At 48.2% G+C, this 22,590-nt stretch overlaps 2 protein-coding genes across 2 annotated transcripts in view; one reads left to right on the top strand and one right to left on the bottom strand.

The window, feature by feature from the left end:
• Window positions 1-22,590, bottom strand: part of LOC121003529 (zinc finger protein 268-like) — a 948,872-nt gene that overhangs the window by 735,753 nt on the left and 190,529 nt on the right. The window lies entirely within an intron of this gene.
• The window catches only part of LOC121003546 (zinc finger protein 22-like), a 717,821-nt gene continuing 700,316 nt past the window's right edge, over window positions 5,086-22,590 (top strand). The window contains exon 1 of the mRNA XM_040435448.1: window positions 5,086-5,142. Within this exon, the coding sequence (XP_040291382.1) occupies window positions 5,109-5,142 (34 nt within the window). The 5' untranslated portion in view covers window positions 5,086-5,108. The remainder of the gene's footprint in view (window positions 5,143-22,590) is intronic.

Below are 22,590 nucleotides of genomic sequence, written 5' to 3'. Positions count from 1 at the left end.
AGACACCTTTTTATACCAGCGTCTGGTGCGTCGGGAAACTAAATAGGGAGCCAACATCTGGTCATTGAAGTCCACCCCTCCCATGTGAAGGTTATAGTCATGGACAGAGAGGGGTTTCACAATGACTCCAGTTGCCCGTTCAATTTGGACAGTCGTGTCTGCGTGAATGGTGGACAGAAGGTAAACGTCCCTCTTGTCCCTCCACTTCACCGCGAGCAGTTCTTGGTCACACAAGGCAGCCCTCTCCCCCCGTGCAAGTCGGGTACTAACGAGCCGTTGGGGGAAGCCCCGGCGACTAGGTCGCGCGGTGCCACAGCATTAAATTCCGACTAGATGTAAGTGCCGAAAGAGGGCCACGCTTGAGTAAAAATTGTCCACGTATAAGTGGTACCCCTTGTGGAGTAAGGGTGACACCAAGTCCCAAACAATCTTGCCACTGCTCCCCAGGTAGTCAGGACATCCGACCGGCTCCAGTTTTGAGTCTTTTCCCTCATAGACCCTAAAACGATATGTATAGCCTGTGGCCCTTTCACAGAGCTTATACAGTTTGACCCCATAACGGGCGCGCTTGCTGGGGATGTACTGTTTTATGCCAAGGCGCCCGGTAAAATGTACTAGGGACTCGTCTATGCAGATGTTTTGATTAGGGGTATACGCATCTGCAAATCTGGATGACAAATGGTCTATGAGGGGCCGAATTTTGTGGAGCCGGTCATAAGCAGGGTGGCCTCTTGGATGACAGGTGCTATTGTCCGTAAAATGCATAAAGTACATTATGACCTCAAAACGTGCCCTAGACATTGCAACAGAGAACATGGGCATGTAATGTATTGGGTCTTTAGACCAATATGACCGCAATACATTTTTTTTAGTTAGACCCATGCTGAGGATAAGGCCCAAAAAAATTTTAAACTCTGAAACTGTGACTGGTTTCCACCGGTAAGGCTGGGCATAGAAGCTTTCCGGATTGGCGGTAATAAACTGTGTGGCGTAGCGGTTGGTTTCTGCCACAACTAGGTCATAGAGATCCGCGGTGAAGAACAGCTCAAAAAACTGAAGGGCCGATCCTAAATGAGCCGTCTCCACGCGAACTCCAGACTGGGCGGTGAAAGGGGGCAATACGGGTGTGGCGGAAGCAGGGGAGTGCCAATTAGGATTTGCCAGCACCTCTGGGAGACTAAGGGTTCTACGGGCCTGTGAACGCGGTGGCTGCGACAGGGGAGTTACTGCACGTGCCACCGTACCAGCTGGAACTGCCCTTCTGGTGCTCGCCACTTCACCAGGGAATACGGCAGTGCTGGTAGAAGGTCCAGGGTGTGCTGCGCTGCTGGTGTATGCCGCACCATAAACAAGATCAGCGCTAGCACCACTCTGCTGCAAATGAGGGTCATCATGCAGGGTAGGCAGAACCCTGACATGGGATCGGGTACGTCTGGCCGTAGCAGGGACCTCTACCTCGTCATCCTCACTAGCGGTTAGAGTGCCACTGCTGTCTACAGGTTCATATTCTGAACCACTGGATTCAGCGGGTGAGTCGTCCCCATCGCTTTCATCCATCAGGGCCAGAATCCTGTAGGCCTCTTCAGCGGAATACCCCTTGTTTGACATTTTGGGTTCACTAAATTTAGGGGGTATTCCTCTGAGACTACCCAGGAAAAAGAGCAAACCTACCTAGCAAAAAGGAGTGCTTGCGAAGTAAAGCTGCGACCGCTAATAAAGATCCAAAAAGCTCAAAAGTGATCTTTATAGCGGCGCAGCGATTTTACCGTGTTTTTGCAGTGATCAGAAAAAAAAATTTCTGTCACTGCGGTGGAGCGGACTGAACGCAAGTGTGCGCAAAAGATCAGGCCTGATCGGGCGAACACTGCGTTTTGTAGAGCCTAAGGTGACCCTAATGTACTTATATAGATCTGATTGCGATCAGTATTGATCACTTACAGATACTATATAGTACTAGTGCTGATTAGCGACAGCGATGACGCGAATCAGCGACTAATCAGTGACTGCGGTGCGGTGGGCTGGGCGCTAAACTACCTAGCAAGTAGCTAACTAACTGGCGGTGATAAGGGACCCTTACAGGGGGGGTGATCAGTGACAGGGGGGGGACAAGGGGGTGATCAGGTGCTAAATAAGGGGTTAATAAATGACAGGGTAATGTGTAAATGTGTAGTGTAGTGTTTGGTGCTACTTACTGAGCTGCCTGTGTCCTCTGGTGGTCGATCCAAGCGAAAGGGACCACCAGAGGACCAGGCAGCAGTTATATCAGACGCTATTTTGAAAATAGCGTCTGACATAACCTTTTCATTCGGCGATTCAAAAATCTACAGCCTGCCAGCCAATGATCGCGGCCGGCAGGCTGCAGAAGAACTTGTGCACTATGCGTTCCTGTGAACGCGCGCGCCTGTGTGCGCGCGTTCACAGGAAATCTCGGGTCACGCGAGATGACGCCAATCGGCGTTAGTGTGACCTGGGAGCGCCGCAGAGATGACGCCTTTCGGCGTTAGTGTGACGGTAAGTGGTTAAGTATGGTGTCAGGTATTTACTTTAAAAAATCAAAACTTAGCAAATATCAAACAGATAATCATAGCCACTTACTGAACGGCTATTATAGTTCAGCTTTAAAATTGCAGGGCTTAGTTTCCAGGGACGCTGTAAACGATCACGTGACCGCATCGCTGCGGTCATGTGATCTTGCCAATACTGATGTCATACCCGGAAGTCAGGCTTAAATAAGCCTGTCGGGAATCCACAATTGCTGCCCCGTCTTCATCCAGACAGCAGGCACGCCGGGACATCACATACCTGCATGGATATCTCCTCTCCTGACGGCGACACCACTACCACCTCCACCGGTGTTATATGTGTAACCTAGACCGCTGGTCACGCAAGTATAGCTATAACTACCATTTGCCATCTGAAGTATCATTTTGATGGTCTCTACATATGTGACATTGGTATAAGCCTCTGTAGTATCGTTTATTACATTTAACTATATCATATGGGCTATCACTCCTCTTGTTTATGGATTTATTTGTCCATGAGTCAGGAGGACACATGCTTTATTGACACATGAATTGGAGTACTATTTGTTCACATGCATTGGAGTACTATCTGTTTATGTCTATATTGATGTGCTGCAGTTTGTGTACCTAAGGCACCGTCCTTAGTGTAATTGCAATTGTGGTTCACTATCAAGTCCCTTTTTCTGATTTCTAGTGATATAGTGATATTTTTGTACTAAGTAGCTATATATCACATATTAAATATCTACATGTGGCTCTAGATTTAGTGACCACTATACTAGAAGAGTAAGACACATCCTGGTCTCTTTTCTTCCCTCTTCTTGTTTGTTATTATTATTTATGGTTTAGGACACCCTGCCACTTTTGGTTTTCTGTCCCCTGAGGAGCCTTACACCAACCAGGCGAAACGCGTAGGGACGTTTGGGGTAGCAGTGCCAATGACACTCTACCCCGATTCTGCACTTCATTCTTTGCTAATCTAAACTACTATTATTATCATTACTTTTCTCTTGTTTCTTGTACTATTTATTAACGGGTGGTTTACTCACCACCACCCGAGGGGTGGGGGATGTTCTCAACTTGTTGTCCTTTTTTTGTTTTTTTTTTGCAATTGCATAGAATAGACCTGGTCTCCCAATAGGAATACTATATCTGTCACCGGTCCTAGGGTCTCCCAGGGAACAGCAGGAGGCACGAGACACGGGATCGCCCTGATCAGGGCGGCCATTCCGTTTACAGGCAGGGCTAACTTAATAGGGTAAGCATTAGGGATATCGCCCCATTTACACTACTATTATCCTACCTGGTGGCCCTTCCTGTCATTAAGGAAACCAGTGTTACACAGATTCTTATTTGGTTTTTGCCTATTTGTATTTATTTCTATATCTAAAGGGTCCAATATATTAATATGTATTATTAAAAGTTATATTTTAGAATTAACGGTTATTCTGTGAAGTTTGTAGTCTAGTCATTCACAATGCACACCCTGCGGTTTTTTCAGTTGTTCTATATACCAACAAATTAACATACAAATTATTTAGATTATAAAATCCAATATATAGAAAATACAAAACATCCAAGTTGATCAACAAGTCATAAAACTGGGAATAAATAAATATAGAATAAAATTAAGATAGACATGCAGAGCTAACTAAAACCCCGGAATGAAGATCACATTAGTCCTTTTACACTACATGTGTCTATTTTATTCTATTTTTATTTTTTATTCCCAGTTTTATGACTTGTTGATCAACTTATGTTTTGTATATTATATATATTGGATTGGACATTGGACATATCATGAAACTGCCTCGACCTCACATATGTTTCGATTCATATAAAAAGAGAGAACACAACATTTACACTTTATTATCTCTTCCGATGTCTCCTCTTATCTCCAGTTATTGTATTTTACATGGGATTTTGTAGGATTTACATCATCTCATCTTCTTTCCGTTCAGGTTCCTACAATATAGGATCCGCTCAGTGGAGATCTTCTATATAAGATCCTACTCCTGATTAACCCAACAAGGATGGACAGGGACAAGATGGCGGAGAGTATAATAAATCTCACCCTAGATATCCTCTTCTGGCTTACTGGAGAGGTGAGAGATTCTGATGACGTCACATTACATCATCTTATCTATGTTACCAACAGATGGACATGACTGGAGAGGTGAGGGACTCTGTAGATGTATGGAGTGATAGTTATTACTGTGTCTCTCCATAACCAGGACTACACAGTAGTAAAGAAGACCTCTAGTGAGCACTGCCAGGCCCCTGTGTCTGAAGGATGGGGAAAAACCCTGAGCCCAATCATGGGGCCTCCACCTCACCCCCTGATACATGAGGAAATCAATAGAGAGAAGATCCTAGAACTCGCCAACAAGATGATTGAGCTGCTGACTGGAGAGGTGACACTGCTGGGAATGGTGGGACATTATACAGGAACGCTATGAAGGGATCTGGGTGATGACTGTATCATTGTATTGTCAGGTTCCTATAAGGTGTCAGGATGTCACCGTCTATTTCTCCATGGAGGAGTGGGAGTATTTAGAAGGACACAAAGATCTGTACAAGGACTTCATGATGGAGGATCACCGGCGCCTCACATCACCAGGTAATAGACATGACTAAATACACACGTCCTCTCATTATCTGTATGTAAGGGATGAATTCAGTCACTGGATGTGTTTCCTACTGTTGGAAATTGGCCACAACAGCACAAAACTTCTTGAAGCAACTTCTTCTTCAGAATATTCTTTTGTTTAAGCCTCATTCACACATTAGTGTTTTGTCAGTGATTTCCATCAGTGATTGTGAGCCAAAACCAGGATTTGACCCTCCACAGACATAAGGTATAGGGGAAAATCTGTACCTGTTCTGTGATTAGAGTCTCATCTGGTTTTGGCTTAAAATCTCTGATTGAAATCTGAAGAGCAGCAAGACATCATTGAAGTCAATGTAAAATGTAGGCAGATTATGGCATAAGAGGTAAATGGAAGTGAATTACAGCCGTGGTAAAAGGCAGCGCTCTGTTATAAGTCCTGGACACAGTCCTTTATATCACAGAGAGCAAAGGAATGATTAATATTTTAATTCCAGTTTTCGGCAGTGTGTCGCTGTACGTAGACTTCAGTGTTTTACACACAGATTCCATCATTCCATCATTATCGTACATAACCATAGATCTACACTAGTTACACCGACAACAACTTCTAATTGGATAAAATTTCCTTATCACAATATCTTCTTGCATAAATAATTTGTTCCTGGGGACTTCCATTAATCCTCTCCAATTCAAGTACCAATCCCCATGGTCCATAAAGCCAAGATCGGCTTTCATTTATCACCGGTCCAACACCAAAGATCGATCCTGATCATAAAGATGCCATATAATGCAAGGCACCAACAAAACAGACCAGTGAAGATGAAGTCAAGGAGTTTATTAACAAAATAAACAAAGTCCAGGCAAAACTTCACAGACACTAATATCAGGCAAGCAAAACAAAGGGAAGCCGGGAGTAGTCCCGATCCGTGCATAAGTCCTTGTGTAACTTGCCAAGTAAACAGTTCCCACTGGAACGGGCGAACTCCAAGCAAACTTCAGTCAGCAGCAAGCAGTACTGACCTGCACCTGGATGAGGGAAAATAACAGTGGGCACTGACCGACCTGGGTGGCCACATTTATGTGCCTGCTAACAAATCCCAGGGCGCCAAGTGTCCACTCACCATAGGTCATGATCCTGCCCTACACCTGTGTACAAGGCTTTGGTCGGTCATTAGTCAATTAGACCAATGCCGTCCCCCTAATCTACTTTTGAACTTGTGGCCAGGTGCTATTCCCATCGCCGGTCGGCGAAGCGCATAAGAAGCGCGTACGCGTGACCGTATCCCCTTTCGAACCCGTCTTCGAGCGTACACGCGGACGCACGACAGGCTCTGCGAGAGTGCGCGAGTGTGTCGACATGGACACCGGAATGGAATCCGCAATAGGCACCGGAGACAAGCTCGGCCACAGAGTAGTGCTGCTAGCCAGGCCAAGCTGTCCCCGAAACCCATGCGGTCTTCCCCTTTGGCGCACATGCAAATGCGTCCCCGCGTCGGTTCACAAAGGGGTCGGAGCTGGTGTATCAGTGGAGACATGCGTAACCTGTCCCGCACCTCCACGAGGACCCTTTTTGGTCACACCAGAGTGCGAGACAGGTGAGGATCTTACATTACCCCCCCCCACTCGAGGAGGCATCTCAGAAGACTGCAAGCAAGCTTTTCCCGGATTATCCCGGTGGAAAACTGCCACCAACTCATCCGCATGCACCTGACGAGCAGGTACCCAACATCTCTCCTCTGGACCAAAGCCCTTCCAGTCTACTAAGTATTGAAGAGACCTCTGGACAAAACGAGAGTCCAAAATCCTGTTCACCTTGAACTCTGGCACCCCTTGGACTTCCAACGGGGGTGGAGTCTGAATGAAGGGGGCGGAGTCAGCTGCCGATTTGAGAAGTGATACATGAAAGGTGTTCACTCCTCGAATAGACGGTGAAAGAGCAACCCTGCACGTAACTCGGTTGATCTTCTGCTTCACCGGGTATGGAATGAATCGAGGACCCAACTTGGAAGATGGCTGATGCAGCGGAATGTTCTGGGTGGAGACCCACACCTGATCTCCCACCTTAAACTTTTGCTCTACAGTGCGATGACGATCAGCAAACTTCTTCTGTTGCGCCACCGCACTGCGGAGATTCCGCTGAACCGACGACCAAATGGGGCGTCTATCCTCGAACCATCGATCCAACACCTGTGAGTCAGTGGAGGGCCCGGTCATAGAAGAGAGCCTTGAATCCCTGCCCCCCAAGAACCTGAATGGAGACATCTTAGTGGAAGCATGCTCAGAGTTGTTATAAGCCACCTCCGCGAAGGGTAGATGCGCAGCCCATTCCTCCTGGCAGTCTGACACGAAGCACCAGAGATATTGCTCCAGGCTCTGGTTAATCCTTTCCGTCTGACCGTTGGTCTCTGGGTTATAACCCGGAAGAGAAAAACAAATTTATACCCAACCGGGAGCAGAAAGAACGCCAGAACCGAGAGATGAATTGAACACCTCTATCTGAAACAATATCATCCCGCGCTCCGTGTAATCGAAAGACATGGTTCAAAAACAGATCTGCCAATTCTCTGGCCGAAGGCAATCTGGGAAGTGGGATAAAATGGGCTATTTTACTAAAACGGTCCACCACTACCCAGATTACCGTACTTCCAGAGGATCCATGGAACCTGAGGAATGGGCAGTGGGAGCAAAGGACCAGAAGGGGCGGACCGAGACAGTTTACATCGAGCACACACACTACATGCCTGGACGTAGGCTTTAACATCCACGGACATACTGGGCCACCAAATGTGGCGTTTAACAAGGGCAAGTGTTTTCTTAACACCCAGATGCCCTGCAGACTTGGAGTCGTGAAGCTGTTGGATAACCTTTAACCGAATGGTAACCGGTACAAACCATCGCCCCTTGGGCTTGTTAGGCGGACTCTCTGCCTGTAGAGGCTCGAGAAGAGAGGACAAATCCTCCATTAACTCTGCGGTCCCTAGGGCGACCAGAAAAAATTTAGTTGGAAGAATAGTCTCTGGCTCAGAGCTCAGAATGGAAGCATCCTCAGGAAAGCAGCGGGACAGAGCATCTGCCTTCACATTTTTAGAACCTGGCTTATACGTGAGGCGAAAATTAAAGCAGGTGAAAAACAATGCCCACCGAGCTTGTCGGGAGTTGAGTCTCTTGGCAGTCTCTAGATACTCTAAATTTTTGTAGTCAGTGTAAACCGTAATGGGATGTTCCGCACCCTCTAGCCCAGGGGTGGGCAATTATTTTTTCGATGGGGCCACATGAGAAACTGAAAATATTTTGGAGGGCCGGGCCAAAAGGCTAAACTCAATACTGCATAAAATCAATTGTATTTCTTTATAAAAAGCAGTAAATATCATTGTTGGACAACTGGTACGAGTACTTGTTATAGTTAAACAATGAAAAAGTGAGGTTGCCTTACAAGAAAAAAATTTAAATTTATTAAACAAAATTTCCCAAAACAATGAACATTTTTCACTATTTGTGACTCATATTAGTGAAAGCCATTGTCCCCCTGTGAATCCAGCCATTGTCCCCTGTGAATCCAGCCATTGTCCCCCTGTGAATCCAGCCATTGTCCCCCTGTGAATCCAGCCATTGTCCCCCTGTGAATCCAGCCATTGTCCCCCTGTGAATCCAGCCATTGTCCCCCTGTGAATCCAGCCATTGTCCCCCTGTGAATCCAGCCATTGTCCCCCTGTGAATCCAGCCATTGTCCCCCTGTGAATCCAGCCATTGTCCCCCTGTGAATCCAGCCATTGTCCCCCTGTGAATCCAGCCATTGTCCCCCTGTGAATCCAGCCATTGTCCCCCTGTGAATCCAGCCATTGTCCCCCTGTGAATCCAGCCATTGTCCAATGTGAATCCAGCCATTGTCCCCCTGTGAATCCAGCCATTGTCCCCCTGTGAATCCAGCCATTGTCCCCCTGTGAATCCAGCCATTGTCCCCCTGTGAATCCAGCCATTGTCCAATGTGAATCCAGCCATTGTCCCCTGTGAATCCAGCCATTGTCCCCTGTGAATCCAGCCATTGTCCCCTTGTGTACAGAACACCCCCCCGGCCCCCCCATCATATACAGAACACCCCCCCCCCCTTACAATAGTACACACCCCTCCCCCCCCCTTGCCTTTAGAAACGTAATGCTCAGAGATGATCAGCCATGTGTTAGTCACACTGACTACACACAGCACAGGGGGAGGCGGCCGCAGCTTCATGCTTGTCGGCTCTGTGACTGTCAGTGTCAGACAGTCACAGCCGATACTATGAGAGCCGCGGGCGCTGCGCTGTTACAGAGAAGGGAATAATTGCGGCCGGCCGGGTCCCGGGTACGGCTCGCACGAGGCACCCCCCCCCCTGCTGTGTCTTACCTAGACAGTACTGCCGCTGACGCTGCCTCCCTGCCACCGCGCCATGCCACACGCAGCACGCCGAGTCGGAAGTCCTCTTCATTCGCGGAGGAGGGGTATCGTTGCTTGGCACGCCTCTGGCTCCGCCCGGGGGCCGGATTAAAAGGTCCGCCGGGCCGTATACGGCCCGCGGGCCGTAGTTTGCCCAGGTCTGCTCTAGCCAATGTCTCCACTCTTGAAAAGCCAACTTTACTCCCAGAAGCTTTCTATTGCCGATGTCATAATTACACTCGGCTGGAGAGAGCTTCCGAGAGAAGAAGGCACAGGGATGTAACCTCTCAGGGACCCCACAAACTGTGAAGGAACTGCGCCAACACCAACCTCGAAGGCGTCAACCTTGAGGACAAAAGGTCGGGAAGTGTCTGGATGAATAAGGATTGGCGCAGTGCAAAAGGCCTGCTTTAGTGTTTCAAAGGCTCTGTCTGCCTCTTGTCCACTTTGAAGGATTAGCTCCCTTCTTAGTGAGGTTTGTAAGAGGTACCACTATCGCAGAAAAATTCTTAATAAACTTGCGGTAGAAGTTGGCAAAGCCTAAGAAACGCTGCAGCTCGGGCAGCTCCAACCTAAATGATACCGGTTAATCACCTCCGTGATCTTATATGGTCCTATAAAACGAGGAGCAAACTTTTTAGAATCTACCTTAAGAGAGAGATTCTTGGAGGACAACCATACCTTATCCCCAACCTGAATATTCACCCCCCTTGAACGTCTCCTATCGGCCTTTGAGCCTTTTCTAAGTTCGATTGAACCCGGGCCCAAACTGTGCACAGTTCAGAGGAGAGCCTATCCGCCTCAGGGTTAGAGGAGGAGACGGATGACCCAGAATGAAAATAGGGATGGAAACCATGGTTACAAAAGAAAGGTGAAACCCCAGCAGAAGAATTGACACGGTTATTCAAAGCAAATTCAGCCAATGGAAGAAATTTAACCCATAATTGCTGGTCATCAGCAACATACAACCTCAAGAATTGTTCCACAGACTGATTAAGGCGTTCAGTTTGCCCATTACTCTCAGGGTGGTAGGCAGAGGAAAAAGAGAATGAAATTTGACATTTTTGACAGAAGGCCCTCCAGAATTTGGACACAAACTGCACACCCCTGTCAGAAACAATATTTTCCTGGATACCATGCAATCGAACAATTTCTTTCACAAAAATAGACGCCAGGGTTCTGGCATTCGGGAGTTTAGACAGGGGAATGAAATGGACCATCTTGCTAAACTTATCGACCACTACCCAAACCACAGTCTTACACTCCGCCGGCGGTAGGTCGGTTATAAAGTCCATCGAGATATGGGACCAGGGTCTACTGGGAATGGGTAGGGGTTGTAGGTTACCAGCAGGGCGAGTCCTAGGTGTCTTGGACCTGGCAAAAACCTCACAGGCTGACACGTAGGACTTGACATCCCTAGTTAGAGTGGGCCACCAATAAGATCTAGAAACCAGATCCTTAGTGCCCTCAACACCCGGATGTCCACGAAAGGCAGAATCATATCACTCACCCAACAGCTGGAGACGAAATTGTACGGGAACAAACAACTTATCTGTTGGGGTGGATGCCGGTGCCAGATGTTGTTCAGACCTAATGCGAACCGAGATATCCTGGGATGTCTGGGAAAGCATGGAAGCTCCAAGATAATGCGTCCGCCTTCACATTTTTACTTTCCCGCCTTAAAACGTAATGGAAAAATCAAAACGAGTAAAAAACAGAGCCCATCTGGCTTGACGGGAATTCAACCTCTTAGCAGACTCGAGAAACATAAGGTTTTTATGATCAGTGACAACAGTTACACAATGCCTTGCCCCCTCCAGAAAATGCCTCCACTCCTCAAATGCCCATTTAATGGCCAGCAGCTCCCTATTCCCTATGTCATAGTTTCTATCCGTGGGAGAGAATTTCCTGGAGAAGAAGGCACACGGTCTCAGGTTAGTGAGGCTAGCAGGACCTTGTGAAAGGACTGCTCCTGCGCCGTCCACAATAAAAGGTCTCTCCTGATCAGGCTGGATCAGAATGGGAGCACTACTGAATGCCTTTTTTAATTTTTAAAAAAAGGAAATGGCCTCAGTAGACCAATTCTCCAAATCCGCCCCTTTCTTAGTAAGGTCGGTCAACGGTTTAGCAATTACAGAAAAATTCATAATAAATTTACGATAGTAATTGGCGAAACCTAAAAAATGTTGTAAGGCCTTTAAGGATGAAGGTCTTACCCATTCCTTAATTGCTAGTACCTTACCAGGATCCATCTTGAAGGAGTGAGGAGTCAGAACATGCCCTAGAAACAGAATCACCTGTACACCAAAGACATATTTCTCTTGCTTAGCGGATAGCTGATTCTCCCTCAACACCTCTAATACTTGTTTAACATGAGACACATGGGATTCGAAGTCAGGAGAGAATATCAAAATGTCATCAAGATAGACAATAACAAATTTACCTAAGAACTCCCTAAGAATGTCATTCAGAAAGTTTTGGAACACAGCTAGGGCATTGCTGAGTCCAAAAGGCATCACCTGATATTCAAAGTGTCCTGCCGGAGTATTGAACGCCGTCTTCCATTCGTCTCCCTCCTTGATTCGGATTAGATTGTATACCCCTTTCAGGTCAATCTTGGAAAACCAGGTTGCCCCCAGAACCTGGTTAAATAAATCCAGAATCAATGGGAGGGAGTATCTATTGTGGACAGTGATTTTATTTAATCTCCGGTAATCGATACATGGCCTAAGATCTTTTTTCTTAACGAAGAAAAACCCTGCCCCCCATAGGAGAGACAGAAGGTCTAATATGCCCTTTACCAAGGCTCTCCTTAATATAATCTTCTATGGCCTTGCGTTCGGGCTTAGAAAGATTATAAATTCGCCCCTTAGGAAACTTGGCCCCCTCTACTAGCTCTATAGTACAATTATAAGGTCTATGGGGGGGTAGAACCTCCGGGGTTGGTGATGAGAATACATCAGAATATTCCCTAACAACAGTGAATAAAGTATCAGACTTTACTGAGACCCCAGCCTGTACCACGGACAAGCACGAGTCACACTTAGGCCCCCATCTCACCAACTCCCCCTTGGACCAATCTATACAAACATAAGGTAACAGCCGGCACTCCTCTCTTGCGTCGTGGTGCTCGCGTCTAAGGTATGAAAAACCCACTTCAATATTCAGAAAAAGACCGGCACTCACTATTAGCGATAGGTTGGCTTTATTCAAAGCATTCAAGGAAGCGACACGTGTTTCGGCTCAACACTGAGCCTTTGTCAAGCATAGTGAATTGAATTTACAAAGAAATTTAAATACAGCGCCATATCCGGCGTTCAGACGCGGTGACGTCATGCTGTCATGGTTACAATGTATACACAAAATGAATGAAATGGTTACAACTGAAGACGGATCATCTCAATCTGTGATCATAATAGTAAATGGATACTCATGAATATTAATACATGCCAAAAAAGATAAAGGAAACAGGAAAAAGGAAAAAAAAGAATAAAGATGGCAGACATGTAGTGCAGCCAGATATACATAACCCAAAAAAAATAAAAAAAATCATAATCAATATCTAGAGATATCTTCATCTCTTTCAACCTCAATATAAATAATTATATATTGGCATTAATAACAATATATTTCGCATTATTTTCACATTATTTTCAATATTTTCAATTTTCATTTTTTCTGTGACTAAAAGAGAAACAAAATCAATCAAACCAGTAATGCACAACAAGTAAAGAATATTTAGAATATAATATTTGATACCTTATAGAAAAGAACTCACTTCATAGTCTCGATTAAGACCTTTGGGTTCCAGAGTCTGCAGAGTGTGAATCCAATAGCTTTCCCGTTTTTTTAACATTAATAACCTGTTGCCCCCTCTACGTGGTTGTTGTATCTGTTCAATAATTTGAAACCTTAATTGTGATATGTTGTGAGAACATCTGTCAAAATGAAAGGGGACAGGCAATAGCAGATTTTTCTTCCGTATACTGGATTTATGATTACTGAATCTATCTTTCATTCTGACAGATGTCTCACCCACATATATCAAACCACAGGGGCATTTCAACAGGTAAACCACATAATTACTATCACAAGTAAAAAATCCCGAAATCGGGAATTTTTTACCTGTGTGTGGATGGGAAAAGGTTTCACCTTTGATTACTGCTGAACAATGGACACACTGCAGACACGGGAAGGTGACCTTCTTTGGAGTGGACAAAAAAAGTTGACGTGACATCTTACTGCCCCCTATATCAGCCTTGACAATTGTATCTCTAATATTCCTGGTTCGTTTATAACAAATCATGGGTACATCTCTGAATTCCACAATCTCAGGGTAGGCTGCACGCACAATCCCCCAGTGTTTATTAATAATGTGTCGAAATTTATTAATCCACGGATGATACTTAACAATAAATGGTAACCGTTTTGTATCGCTATCAGGTCTTTTTTTATATACCTCGCCACTACATTTCTTTAGCTCATCCTCCAACAAGGGTTTCGGATAACCCCTAGATGAAAATTTATCTGCCATCTCTTGCAATCTCCTTTTTTTTAAAACTTCATCTGACACAATTCTTTCTACACGCCTAAATTGTGAGAGAGGCAGAGATTTTTTTACCGATGGTGAATGATTACTAGAGAAATGGAGCAGACTATTTTTATCTGTTTTTTTTATGTATAAATCAGTCTGTATAAAATTGTCAGGGCCTTTTATTACCCAAGTGTCCAGAAAATTCATTTTGTTTAAATCACTTTGAACTGTGAAGGATAGTTCAGGCCATACATTGTTCAGATGTGTAGTAAACAAATCCAATGATTCGATGTCGCCCCGCCATACGCAAAAAATATCGTCTATAAATCGACGCCAAAAAATGCAAAATTGCGTATATAATAAATTGCTGTATACAAAATGTTGTTCAAACCAAGCCATATAGCTATTTGCGTATGGCGGTGCGGCATGCGAACCCATCGCAGTCCCCCGTTTCTGCTTGAAGAATGTGTCCTGGAATAGAAAATAATTCTCCTCTAGAACTAACTGTAATAATTGGAGAAAAAACATTTTCTCTTGTGCACTATAATCCGAAAATTCCAGAACCCATTCAACCGCAGTAAGGCCTTTCACATGTTCAATAGATGTATATAAACTCTTTACATCATATGTGACTAAAAGATCTCCTGATTCTAAATGTATCTTCCTAATCTCGGACAAAAAATGGGTGGTATCCAATAAAAAAGAGGGAGTTTTTTTTATCAATGGAGTCAGAACTTTTTCCAAAAGCATTGCCGGTGCAGACAATATTGAGTCATTGGAGGCTACAATTGGCCGACCAGGTGGTGCTATCAAACATTTATGAATTTTTGGCAACGTGTATAATACAGGGGTTACCGGATGTTGATTAATTAAAAATTGACATGATTTATCATCTATTAATCCTTTCCTTGAATGCTTTGAATAAAGCCAACCTATCGCTAATAGTGAGTGCCGGTCTTTTTCTGAATATTGGACCAATCTATAGTGGGGTTATGTAGTTGGAGCCAAGGCAAGCCTAGTACCACCTCAACCGGTAGGTTCTCCAGGACTAAAAGGGAACATCTCTCTGAGTGGCACACTGTCACGGAACCATGAACCAGACGTACAACAAGAGATAAGTGAAAATAGAAGGCTTTATTGAAAATAAAGCTGTAAAGCAAAAGTCCAAACGGATGGTGAAACCGAGCAGAGTCTTTGCGAAGCCAGAGGTCAGGAACCAGAAGGGTAGTCAGACGAAGCCAGGATCAGGAACCAGCAGGGTAGTCAGACGAAGCCAGGATCAGGAACCAGCAGGGTAGTCAGACGAAGCCAGGATCAGGAACCAGCAGGGTAGTCAGACGAAGCCAGGATCAGGAACCAGAAGCAGCAGCAGTCTTAGAAGCATGTGAACACAAGGGGACCAAGCAAGGAACTGAAGCCACAGACCTCCTATATATATGAGCTAGGCATCCAGCTCCTCCCAGGGGAAGGAGGAGCCGCAGGGTGGAAGGCTACAAGAAACCCAGGACCCAAGATGGCCGCCAGCACATGTCAAACGAAGGAGAGCAGCAAGCAGGTAAGACCATGACAGTACCTCCCCCTCAAGGGCCCCTCCTCCGCGGAGCACAAAACGGTTTCTGAGGGAAGCGTGCGTGGAAGGCTCGGAGCAAGGCAGGAGCATGGACATCTGCGGAGGGAACCCAGGAACGCTCCTCTGGACCATAACCACGCCAATGGACCAAAAACTGCAACCGACCGCGGACCAGGCGTGAGTCCAGGATATTGCTCACCTCATATTCCTCACGATTGCCCACTTGGACCGGACGAGGCCGAGGAACCGAGGAAGTGAAACGATTACACACCAGTGGCTTCAACAGGGAGACATGAAACACGTTGGAGATCCGCATGCCAGGAGGAAGCGCAAGGGCATAGGCTACCGGGTTTACCCTGCGAAGCACTCGGAAGGGACCAACAAAGCGAGGCGCCAGCTTGGGAGTGGGCACTCGAAGGTTGAGGTTGCGGGTGGACAACCATACACGGTCTCCGACCTGGTAGGAAGGAGCAGGCGCTCGTCTGCGATCAGCCTGGAATCTCTGGCGCTGCGCAGAGACCTCAAGGGACTTCTGGATCTGTACCCAAGAAGCACGTAGGACGGAAAGGTGATCCTCCACAGCCGGAATATCCTGGGGAGAGAATACCTCCGGTAACACGGCAGGTTGGAACCCATAATTGGCCATGAAGGGAGACGTCCCAGAGGAAGAGTTCACCGCCGTGTTCCTGGCAAACTCAGCCCAAGGCAGGAGGTCAACCCAATTGTCTTGGTGATCGGAGACATAGCAACGAAGGAATTGCTCCAAGGCCTGATTGGATCGTTCTGCGGCCCCATTGGACTGAGGGTGGTAGGCCGAGGAGAAGGAGAGATGAATCCCCAACTGGGAGCAAAAGGCGCGCCAGAACCTGGACACAAACTGACTCCCCCGATCCGACACAATCTCCTTAGGCAAACCATGCAACCGGAAGACCTCCCTGGCAAAAATCGTGGCCAACTCTTGTGCAGAGGGTAACTTCTTGAGAGGAACACAGTGGCACATTTTGGAAAACCGATCCACAATCATGAGAATGACCGTATGGCCTCGGGATGCAGGGAGGTCCACAATGAAATCCATCCCCAGGTGTGACCATGGGCGCTCCCCGGTGGCTATGGGTTGCAGAAGGCCCAACGGAAGGTGCCGAGGGGACTTACTCTGGGCACAAACGGAGCATGCCGCTACATATGCGGCGATGTCGGAACGTAGGGAAGGCCACCAGAACAGACGTGAAACAGCCCAGGACAGCTGATTCTTTCCAGGATGCCCCGCGGTCTTGGAGTTATGGTAGGTTCGCAACAACCGAGTGCGCAACTCCTCAGGCACAAAACATCTGCCGTTGGGTCTCCCAGAGGGAGCACCAGATTGAGCCGCCAAAATCTGCTCACCCAGGGGAGAGGTCAGGCTGGTGCGAATGGCGGCCAGGATCTGATTCGGAGGTATGACCGAAGTCGGAATCGACTCCTCCCTGGACAGCTCGGAGTACTGCCGTGATAAGGCATCCGCCCTGATGTTCTTGGAACCGGGTAGGTAGGAGACCACGTAATTAAAACGTGACAAGAACAGAGCCCATCTGGCCTGACGTGGTGTCAATCTCTTGGCCTCAGAAAGGTAGGTCAGATTCTTGTGGTCCGTCAGGATGAGAACCGGAACCACCGAACCCTCGAGCAAGTGCCTCCATTCTTTAAGGGCCTGCACGATGGCCAATAACTCCCTGTCACCAATCTGATAGTTGCACTCCGCGGAAGACAGTTTCCGGGAGTAAAACCCACAAGGAAGCAGAGGACCCTCTGGTGTTCTACGCTGAGACAGAAGGGCGCCTACTCCCGTCTCAGACGCGTCCACCTCGAGGACAAAGGGCAACCCAGGGTTGGGATGCGACAGAATCGGAGCCGACACAAAGGCGGACTTTAGGGCCTCAAAAGCTCGGATGGCCTCGAGCGGCCAGACCTGGGAATTACTGCCCTTCCTGGTCAGATCCGTGAGAGGCTTGGCCAGCATGGAAAAGTCCCTGATGAACTTCCGATAATAATTGGCGAAGCCCAAAAAGCGCTGCAGGGAACGAAGACCACTGGGCTGGGGCCACTGTAAGACAGCCGAAACCTTCTCAGGATCCATGGAGAACCCCTCAGCGGAAATGATGTAACCTAAGAAGGTTACCTGGGATCGGTGAAATTCGCATTTCTCAAGCTTACCGAACAGCTTGTTCTCTCGTAACCGTTGCAACACTCGTCTGACATCCAGAATGTGGGCCTCCATGGATTCAGAATATACCAAGATGTCATCCAAATAGACTACCACACACTGCTGCAACAGGTCACGGAAAACATCGTTGATGAATTCCTGAAAGACTGCGGGCGCATTGCACAACCCAAAGGGCATAACCAAGGATTCGTAATGACCGGTCCTGGTGTTAAACGCGGTCTTCCACTCATCGCCCGCCTTGATCCTTACCAGGTTATATGCCGCCCTCAGGTCGAGTTTGGTAAAGACCGTGGCCCCTTTAAGGCGATCGAACAGCTCGGAAATCAAGGGTATCGGGTAAGCGTTCTTGATCGTGATGCGATTGAGACCCCTGTAATCGATGCAAGGCCTCAACTCACCGCCCTTCTTTTTCACAAAGAAAAATCCAGCCCCTGCCGGGGACGAAGATTTGCGAATGTGTCCGCGTGAAAGCGCCTCCCTCACGTACTCCTCCATGGCCTCATTCTCCGCTACCGACAGTGGATAGACTTTGCCACGAGGAGGAACGGCACCAGATTGTAACTCTATGGCACAATCGTATGGGCGGTGCGGAGCTAGGGCAACCGCGCGCACCTTATCGAATACATCCCGGTACTCCTCGTATTCAGGAGGCAACAGAGAGTCCGAGGAAGTACACAGCAACTTGACAGACCCATGGATGCAACTAGCCCCACACTGCGGTGACCACGAGAGGATCTCGACCGATCTCCAATCGAAAGTCGGATTATGCTTCTGGAGCCAGGGGTACCCCAAGACCACCGAGTAGTGTGGAGACGAAATAACCTGGAGGCAGACCGACTCTCTGTGAACGGCACCAATGGCTATCCCCACTGGAAGGGTCTCATGAGTCACGTGTGGCGGCAGAAGGGGTCTGCCGTCTATCGCCTCAAGAGCCAGTGGGGAACCTCGAGCCTGCAGAGGAATGGAATTGGCGGCAGCGAACACACTATCAATGAACAAACCACCAGCACCAGAGTCCACCAACGCCTGGGTCGTCACCGAGCCCCCGACCCAGGAGAGGACAACAGTGATCAGTGGTTTGTCAACACGGGAAACCGGGGACGAGGAGACTCCACCCAAGATCTGCCCCCGACAGGATCTCAGGGTACGAGCGTTTCCCGGACGTTTCGGACATGCCAACCGAAAATGCCCACCGAGACCACAGTACATGCATCGGCCCTCGCGTCTCCGGAGTGCCCTCTCCCCCTCGGACAGGCGAGCAAACCCCAGCTGCATGGGTTCACCCCCAGACAAGTCATCCCCAGGAGGCGTGGGAGGAGAGGGAGGCACGGGTGGGACAGCAAACGTAGGCACCAATCTGTTAGAAGACCTCCGCAGGTTCTCCTTAAAGGAAGGTCTCTCCCTGAGTCTGGTGTCAATCAAAATCAGGAAAGAAATAAGAGACTCGAGCTCAACTGGTAGGTCCTTAGCTGCAACCTCATCCTTCAAGGCATCCGAGAGACCATGAGAGAAAGCAGCGACCAGAGCCTCATTATTCCAGCCCACCTCTGCTGCCAGGGTACGAAACTCAATGGCGTATTCAGCTACGGATCGTGAACCCTGTCTGATGGACATAAGGAGCTTCGCAGCAGAGGCAGCACGAGCCGGCACATCGAATACCTTCCGAAGAGAAGCAACAAAACCGGAAAACTCGGCAACCACCGGATTGTTGTTCTCCCATAAAGGGCTGGCCCAGGCCAAGGCCTTGTCCGAGAGCAGCGAGATCAAGAAGCCCAACTTTGATCTCTCAGTAGGAAAGGCATGTGGCAGCAACTCGAAATAAATGCCCACCTGGTTAAGGAAACCTCGGCACTGAGTTGGCTCTCCCCCAAAGCGCTGTGGAAGAGGGGCAGAACCGGTCATACCCCGAAACACCGCAGGCGCAACAACAGGTGTCGGGGTAGACTCTGGCGCAACAACCGGAGCGGCAGTAGGAGCGAGCCCAGGAGCGACAACCGACCCATCGGCAACGGGAGCGAAATGAGCCGTGCGTTCAAGCAGGGTTTGCAACGCCACAGCGAACCGACCCAACAGGTGATCCTGCTGATCAAGTCTGGCAACCAGCGTGGGTAGCGAGGATGGCCCTGTACCGTCAGAATTCATGGCTTGGTCCTAATGTCACGGAACCATGAACCAGACGTACAACAAGAGATAAGTGAAAATAGAAGGCTTTATTGAAAATAAAGCTGTAAAGCAAAAGTCCAAACGGATGGTGAAACCGAGCAGAGTCTTTGCGAAGCCAGAGGTCAGGAACCAGAAGGGTAGTCAGACGAAGCCAGGATCAGGAACCAGCAGGGTAGTCAGACGAAGCCAGGATCAGGAACCAGCAGGGTAGTCAGACGAAGCCAGGATCAGGAACCAGCAGGGTAGTCAGACGAAGCCAGGATCAGGAACCAGAAGCAGCAGCAGTCTTAGAAGCATGTGAACACAAGGGGACCAAGCAAGGAACTGAAGCCACAGACCTCCTATATATATGAGCTAGGCATCCAGCTCCTCCCAGGGGAAGGAGGAGCCGCAGGGTGGAAGGCTACAAGAAACCCAGGACCCAAGATGGCCGCCAGCACATGTCAAACGAAGGAGAGCAGCAAGCAGGTAAGACCATGACACACACACCCACGGTTAGAAAAATCTCTGAGGTACATGAGCTCACCGTACCACCAATAAGAGGAGAAGCATCAATAGCCATGACATGGATAGAAGTTGGTAAAGCAAACATTGGAATACCCAATCTTACAGCGTACTCAGAGTCAATAAAGCTGGCCGCTGAGCCATAATCAATAAATACCTTACCCGGCCATTTATCTACCCCCAGAGAAATCGTAATAGGTACCAAAAGCTTACATTTAGAAAAATCGGGGTGTACCTGGTCTTTAGGTTGCCTTGCCTTAGGAGACTTGACAGAGAGGACCTTCTTAGGACACTGGTTTATCCAATGGTCAGGATCTCCACAGTAAAAGCATTCTCCACGTCTGCGGCGAAGATTCCCTCGGGTCATGCCAACCTGCATAGGTTCCTCGTGGAGACCTCAGCGTTGTCTCTGGGATAGGCCTCTGGCTGGACCACCATCTGGGAAGAGAACTGTCGTTCCTGTCGTCTCTCTCTAACCCGTCGGTCAAGTCGGACAACAAGGGTCATCATCTCCTCTAAGGTCTCTGAAAGTTGATAACTGACCAGAAGATCCTTTAAATTATCAGACAGACCTGACCTGATTTGACTCTTCAGGGCTGGTTCGTTCCATCCTGAGGGGACACACCACCTTCTGAATTGGGTGCAATAATCCTCCGCAGGTAGATTGCCCTGAACCAGTGCCTTTAGAGCCGTCTCGGCTACCAGAGCCCTGTCTGGTTCATCATAGAGGGTACCCAGGGCCTGAAAGAACCCCTCCACAGAAGTTAAACAACTGGCGCCAGTAGGTAAAGAGAACGCTAAGTCCTGGGGATCACCCTGTAGTCGGGAAATGATAATGCCCACGCGTTGACTCTCGGGGCCAGAGGACACGTGCGCAAACGGAAGTAAAGTCTGCAACTCTCCTTAAAAGAGAGAAACTTCTTCTGGTCTCCAGAAAAGGGTTCTGGGAGCTTAATCTGGGGCTCAGAATGCGGACTGGAGGCCTGAGGAGTGGAAGAACCTTGCCCTAACTCAAAAGAACTGAGTTTTTCCCCTAGCTCCTGCACCATCTGCATCAGATTAGAGACATGGTCAGTCAGGGTCACCAGAGGATTCATTATACAGTGGTTATTGGGCCTGTTAATCTGCAACGGTCACGTACACACACACACAGGGGGGAGGATAGTGACCTCTGCGCTCCACCCTCACCCCTGGCCCTGCCTACTTGCCTCACGAGTCCTGATGACAGGGGACAACTGGACGGCAGTCCCTAACTTAGGATACGTGCGGGAAGGACAGACAAGACAAATAACGGATAGTGAACGGACCGGGTCAAAACCAAGAGGACAACGCAGTACAGAGGGATAAGCAAAGAATGGTCAGGAGAAGCCGGGGTCATAAATACCAGGAGAGTTGAGAAGTACCAAAGGAGTCCGCAAAGAATAGTCAGGTGGAAGCTGAGGTCAAAATACCAGGAGGGATGCGCAGTACAGGAGGAGCAGGCAAAGGATCGTCAGGGAACAGCATCAGGTAAGTATAGAGGTATCCAACAAACGCCAGGAACCTAAATTAACAGACAACCTGTGGCCAGCAGGCTGCCTGTATTTATAGTGGGGAGTGAGGGTCATGTGACGTGGCCAGCGTCACATGACCAACAGACCGACCAGTCGAGCACCGAGTGATCAGCTCGGCGCTAAAGGCAGACCTAGGCGCAGGGAGCCTCCCAGCTAGCAAAGCCGCCCTGGGAACGAGGTCAAACACAGATCCTCGCTCCCGAAGAGGTCAAACACAGATCCTCGCTCTCGAAGCAGGTCTGCGGCTGATGGGAGACCGAGTGCGCCTTTGGCACCCCGTTACAACCGCAGGAGCATTACAGAGACCAAAAGGCATAACGAGATACTCGTAATGCCCGTCCATGGTGTTGAATGCGGTCTTCCATTCATCACCTTCTCTGACGCGTACCAAATTATATGCACCCCTCAAATCGAGTTTGGTGAAGATCCGGGCCCCTGCCACCTGAGAAAACAAATCGTCAATCAGAGGCAGAGGGTAACGGTTCTTCACCGTGATCCGATTGAGGGCGCGAAAGTCGATGCA

The sequence above is a fragment of the Bufo bufo genome, chromosome 6, assembly GCF_905171765.1.
Source record: "Bufo bufo chromosome 6, aBufBuf1.1, whole genome shotgun sequence".
Lineage (NCBI taxonomy): Eukaryota > Metazoa > Chordata > Amphibia > Anura > Bufonidae > Bufo > Bufo bufo.
The sequence above is the reverse complement of the archived record's forward strand: the minus strand, read 5'-3'. Positions and strand labels throughout refer to the sequence as shown.